At 49.9% G+C, this 6000-nt stretch overlaps 1 protein-coding gene across 7 annotated transcripts in view; it reads left to right on the forward strand.

The window, feature by feature from the left end:
• The window catches only part of LOC135258149 (3',5'-cyclic-AMP phosphodiesterase 4C-like), a 52416-nt gene that overhangs the window by 18920 nt on the left and 27496 nt on the right, over nt 1–6000 (forward strand). The window contains exon 1 of one of the 7 annotated variants that reach the window (XM_064341427.1): nt 3231–3627. The exons of the other annotated variants lie outside the window; for them this stretch is intronic. Within the exon in view, the coding sequence (XP_064197497.1) occupies nt 3551–3627 (77 nt within the window). The 5' untranslated portion in view covers nt 3231–3550. Of the gene's footprint in view, nt 1–3230; nt 3628–6000 lie in introns of those variants that run through there. 7 annotated transcript variants of the gene reach the window in all.

Genomic DNA, 6000 nt, shown 5'->3' on the forward strand with positions numbered 1-6000 from the left:
TCACTGAGCAGTGCTGATACACTGGAGAGTAGATGAGGGAAAATATGCTCCCAAAACAGGGTTGTGTGCCGCTGAGTGCAGTGGTTATGTGCAGTGTGCTGTGTGTTATGTGCAGTGTGCAGTGGTTGTGTGCAGTGGTTATGTGCAGTGTGCAGTGGTTATGTGCAGTGTGCAGTAGTTATGTGCAGTGTGCAGTGGTTGTGTGCAGTGGTTATGTGCAGTGTGCAGTGGTTATGTGCAGTGTGCTGTAGTTATGTGCAGTGTGCAGTGGTTATATGCAGTGTGCTGTAGTTATGTGCAGTGTGCAGTGTTTATGTACAGTGTGCTGTAGTGATGTGCAGTGTGCAGTGGTTATGTGCAGTGTGCAGTGGTTATGTGCAGTGTGCAGTAGTTATGTGCAGTGTGCAGTGTGCAGTGGTTGTGTGCAGTAGTTATGTGCAGTGGTTATGTGCAGTGTGCAGTAGTTATGTGCAGTGTGCAGTGTGCAGTAGTTATGTGCAGTGTGCAGTGGTTATGTGCAGTGTGCAGTAGTTATGTGCAGTGTGCAGTGTGCAGTGGTGATGTGCAGTGTGCAGTAGTTATGTGCAGTGTGCAGTGTGCAGTGGTTATGTGCACTGCTGTGTTTAGTACAGTGGTGGAGACGCTCAGGTTCTGTCAGGAGCAGTGTTCTGAGGAGGAACAGTTTTGTTAGGAGCAGCTCAGTGAGAAGGAAGAGTTCTGTTAGGAGCAGCTCAGTGAGAAGGAACAGTTCTGCCAGGAGCAGCTCAGTGAGAAGGAACAGTTCTGTGAGGAGCAGCTCAGTGAGGAGGGACAGTTCTGTCAGGAGAAGCTCAGTGAGAGGAGCAGTTCCGTCAGGAGCAGCTCAGTGAGAGGAACAGTTCCATCAGGAGCAGCTCAGTGAGAGGAACAGTTCCATCAGGAGCAGCTCAGTGAGAGGAACAGTTCCATCAGGAGCAGCTCAGTGAGAGGATTCTGTCAGGAGCAGCTCAGTGAGAGGAACAGTTCCGTCAGGAGCAGCTCAGTGAAAGGAACAGTTCCATCAGGAGCAGCTCAGTGAGAGGAACAGTTCCATCAGGAGCAGCTCAGTGAGAGGAACAGTTCTGTCAGGAGCAGCTCAGTGAGGACAAGTGGCTCAGTTTGGAGCAGTTCCATTGGACCCAGAGGAGAGCGGGAAGCTAAAAGAGCTGGAGCAGCCATAGCAGCAGGTTTGCTAGTCAAATGGATGCAGATGCTAATCTGTTAGCGCTGAGCTGCGGGCTGCTTGAGGCTGTGGGTGGAGCCTTTGGAGCACTCGGGTCGTTCCGAGGTCAGTCTGCAGGACGGGTGAAGCGGTGGAGAGGCTGTGTGGGCACTGACCCCCAGAGCACCGCGGTTCAGCGCTGATTTGAGTATGGGGATTAGTGCTTTACAGCAAGCAGCAGACAGTTCCTAGAGATCATGTGAGAGTGGGTGTGAGAGTGGGTGTGAGTGTGTGTGTGTGCGCGTGTGTGTGTGCGTGCGTGTGCCCTAGTGCAGCTGGGAGAACTTGTGCACGTCAGGACAGCAGGGCCACGCATTTTCAGAATGAAAAAAACAACACCCAGGAACCCGTCCCAGACCCGCACCCCCAGCAGCAGCCCTCCATCTTCATCCTCCCGATGAAGGACGGTCTGCTGTGTAAACCTCACACTCTGAGAATACTTTTACTCAAATAAAAGGTGTCACCCCGATACAGGGTCGCTCTGTCCCGGTCTGTACAGACCTTTCAGCAGTGAAATAATATTCATTTCTACCCGGTGAACTTTATTTTTTCAGTTTATTATCAGAACTTTATTTGTTTTTTATTAAATTTAAGGCTCATTTTTGGCCTTTATGTAGTAACTTCCATTGCTGTCTACTAATATCAGTGTGTTCATGGTTTCTGGGGGTTTGGGGGGGGTTGGCAGTTAGGGTTGACTGACTAGGTTCTATGGTTCTGTGAAGTTTATGGAACTGTGTTGTGACAATGTTCCACGGCTGGGCTTTTGAAGGTGTGCAGCAGGGTTGTGTGTAGAGTGCCACCTGCTGGCCAAAAGTTGCAGCTCCTCTGTGGTGTTCTCTCTGGACTTTACAGTGTACTACTGCATTTCCCAATTTTTCTGTATCAAAGATTCATCTTTTTGTGTGTGTGTGTGTGTGTGTGTGTGTGTTGGATGTGTGTGCATGTGTGTGGAACGGCTCGTGCAGGTATATTAGCCGAGGCTTTCACATTGGCCTGTTTTCACAGACCTCTCACGCAGAGGAGAAAGCTCTGCTGTGGAACATCCGTAGCACAAGCCGAGTTTCTGCACATTTAGAAGAATGTCAAATATTTTAATGCCGGCGTGCAGTGTCAACTGCGATGCATTTAGTTGCCACTAGGTGGTGTGAGAGTCTTAGCCGGATGCATACACGGTGCAAGATTGACAGGATGTTCGAGGCGCATGCATGGCGAAGTTGTCTATTCTCTTATCTGCATTGGCATAAATTTGAGCAGGTTATTGTATATTGTTTACACACAGACACACACACACACACTTTTACATGTGGTTACACAAATGGACACACATGCACATATAACACTCAGACACGCAGATTTATACACAAGCTCACTTACAGAGTTTTGTAATAAATATTTATCACTTGGACAGATGTAGTACTGGTAGTAATGATAATAATAGTAGTTCTTATTATTGTTATTATTATTATTATCAGAGCAATAATCATAGATATAATGCTAATAAGTGCGTGTTCGTGGGTACTCCTCATAACTGTTTGGATTCCCCTGAGTCAGGGGAGAGAGGGCAGCTAAAGGGTTAACTTTCTGAGGTCTGTCGTCTGGCCCCGCCCCCTGACCCCGCCTCCCCTATTCTGCTCTGACATCACAGTGAAGTCAGGGAGACTCCACCCCCCACCCCACTCCAGCTCAGTTCAGCTCAGGACTATCGAGGGGAGAGTGAGGCAGGGGGAGAGATAGAGAGAGAGAGAGAGAGAGAGAGAAGGAGGGAGGGAGAGACTTTGAAAAAGAACGCAGAGACACATGGAAGAGTGTGAGAGATAAAAGGAGTGAGAGAAGAGGAAACTGAAGAACAGGAGGCAGTGTGTGTGTATGTGTGTGTGTGCGTGTGTGTGTGTATGTGTGCTGTTTCTCTGAAGAGACTGTATAGCTACTGAGGAATCGCGCTGTGTAAAAGTGAGAGCGTGTCTTCGGGGGGGGGGGGGTGGTGTTTGTTGGGGGGGTGGGGGTGGAGGTGCACCTCGGACAGACTTCACTAACTGGCATGATCCTGAGCAGCCAGTTTCACACCCGAAAAACACCCTCAGAAGGACCGACCTCATCAAACCGGCCCTGTACAGGGAAGAGGAGCGAAGGAGAATTTTTTTTCCCTGAGATTTTATCTGTTTTTCTTGTTTTTTTCATCAGTGGTGGGGGAGGGCTGGTCTGCGGGGGTTATGGGGAACTGGAGCATTCTGACAACAGGAAGAGACAGACTGAAACCTCACTACCTCTGAGAGAGGGAGAAAGTGAGAGAAAGAGAGAGAGGGTGAAAGGATGAGTTTGCCACTGAACAGTCCGATCAGCATTGGATCCCCCTACGCAGTGAACCGTCCAATCAACATCCGCAGGCGGTATGCATGTTCCTAACTCACACACACACACACACACACACCGCACGCGCACACACACACACACTCACACACGCACACACATACACACTCACACGCGCACACGCACACTCTCACACACGCACAGTCACACGCATACACACACGCGCACACGCACACACACACACAGACACACACGAACACGCACATGCACACACACATGCACACGCACACACACTCACACACGCACACACACACACTTACACACGCACACTCACACACGCACACTCACACACACGCACACACGCACACCACACACATACACACACAACACCACATGCACACACGCATTGTTTGCTGCTTATGCTGTCAGGCAGGGGTATGATCCTCTCTTAAAACGGCCTGTGCTTGGAGTGTGCAGGTCGGGTGTGGAGTTGGGATCCTTTTTAAACGGCTGTGCTTGCTGGTTGCAGGGTGGGTGTGGAGTGGGATCCTCTTTAAAACAGGCCTGTGCTTGTGTAGGTGTGCAGGGTGGGTGTGGAGTGGGGATCCTCTTTTAAAACGGCCTGTGCTTGTGTAGGTGTGCAGGGTGGGTGTGGAGTGGGGATCCTCTTTTAAAACGGGCCTGTGCTTGTGTAGGTGTGCAGGGTGGGGTGTGGAGTGGGGATCCTCTTTTAAAACAGGCCTGTGCTTGTGTAGGTGTGCAGGGTGGGGTGTGGAGTGGGGATCCTCTTTTAAAACAGGCCTGTGCTTGTGTAGGTGTGCAGGGTGGGGTGTGGAGTGGGGATCCTCTTTTAAAACGGGCCTGTGCTTGTGTAGGTGTGCAGGGTGGGGTGTGGAGTGGGTGACTCTGCCTCTCTGTGCAGAGGGAGCCCTTTGCCTTCCTTTGGCCTGACTGGGGTCTAAGGTTCCGGAGATCTGAAATGGTCACATGATCCTGAGGTTCCGTAGTGATCGCTCGGTTCCCAGGGTCTGAAATGATTCTAAGGTTCTATGGTTCTGCGGTGATAACATGGTTCCGATGTGAGCTGTGAGTCGTGTGAAGGGCTGCAGTGCGTTCTGAGATGCCACATAGAAAAATGGCTGACAGTTTGTGGAAACCGCATCTAATTAGTGGTTTCGGCTACTTCAGCCACACCCACTGCAAACGGATATACAGAATCAAGCATGCAGCCGTGCAGGCTCCATGGACAAACATTGGCAGTAGAATAGGTCACACTGAAGAGCTCAGTGACTTTCGACGTGGCACTGTCATGTGGTGCCACCTTTCCAACTTTCCAACCCCTTTCAGCTTGTCAAATTGAAATTGAAATGCATGAATCTGGGTTTGGGGAATGCCAGGAGAACGCTACCTGCCCGAATGCATAGTGCCAACTGTAAAGTTTGGTGGAGGCAGAATAATTGTGCGCTTCCATCTTTGTGGCAACAGTTTTGGGGAAGCCCCTTTCCTGTTTCAGCATGACAATGCCCCTGTGCACGAAGCAAGGTCCATAAAGAAATGGTTTGCTGAGTTTGGTGGGCAAGACCATGACTGGTCTGCAGAGAGCCCTGATCTCAACCCCATCTGACACTTGGATGAATTGGTATGCCAACTGTGAGCCAAGCCTTCCACCCAACAGCTGTGCCAGACCTCACTAATGCTCTTGTGGTTGAATGGAAGTGAATCTCTGCAGCCTGTTCCAAAATCTAGTGGAAAACCTTCCCAGAAGAGTGGAGGCTGTTACAGCAGCAAGGGGGGGGGGGGCAACTCCATATTAATGCCCAGGGTTTTGGAATGAGATGTTCAACAAGCACATATGGGTGTGATATTCAGGTGTCCACATACTTTAGGAAACGTAGTGTATTTTACATGGACAATACATCCAGTTAAGTCCTGCACTTGTGAGTGTTGTTGATGTAGTTTTTTTTGTACATGTGGTTTTGTTGGGACGTGTTAGAAACATTTAAAAGCTGAACTCCAAAGCTGAAGTCGTACAAATGCACCTCCACCTAAATTTTATTATTTTATTTTTTAAAAACAAAGGCCTAATTTTTGTGTCGGTAGATTTCCCTTTAAACCGTGTGCGCACTGTATCCTGTCAGAAGACAGGGGGAGAGGCTGTGGCTGCCGTGTGGTCGGTGCGATACCGGTCTCTGTGGTCACGCCGGAAACGCCATTCTGTGAAAAAGCGAGAGACCTCTTCTCAGAAAGTCACCGGCGGTGATCCGACCAGCGTCAGCGCCAGCGTTAGCGTTAGTGTCAGCGTCAGCGTTAGCGTCAGTATTAGTGTCAGAGCCAGCGTCAGCGTTAGCGTTAGTGTCAGCGTCAGCGTTAGCGTCAGTATTAGTGTCAGAGCCAGCGTCAGCGTTAGCGTTAGTGTCAGCGTCAGCGTTAGCGTCAGTATTAGTGTCAGAGCC

The sequence above is a fragment of the Anguilla rostrata genome, chromosome 6, assembly GCF_018555375.3.
Source record: "Anguilla rostrata isolate EN2019 chromosome 6, ASM1855537v3, whole genome shotgun sequence".
Lineage (NCBI taxonomy): Eukaryota > Metazoa > Chordata > Actinopteri > Anguilliformes > Anguillidae > Anguilla > Anguilla rostrata.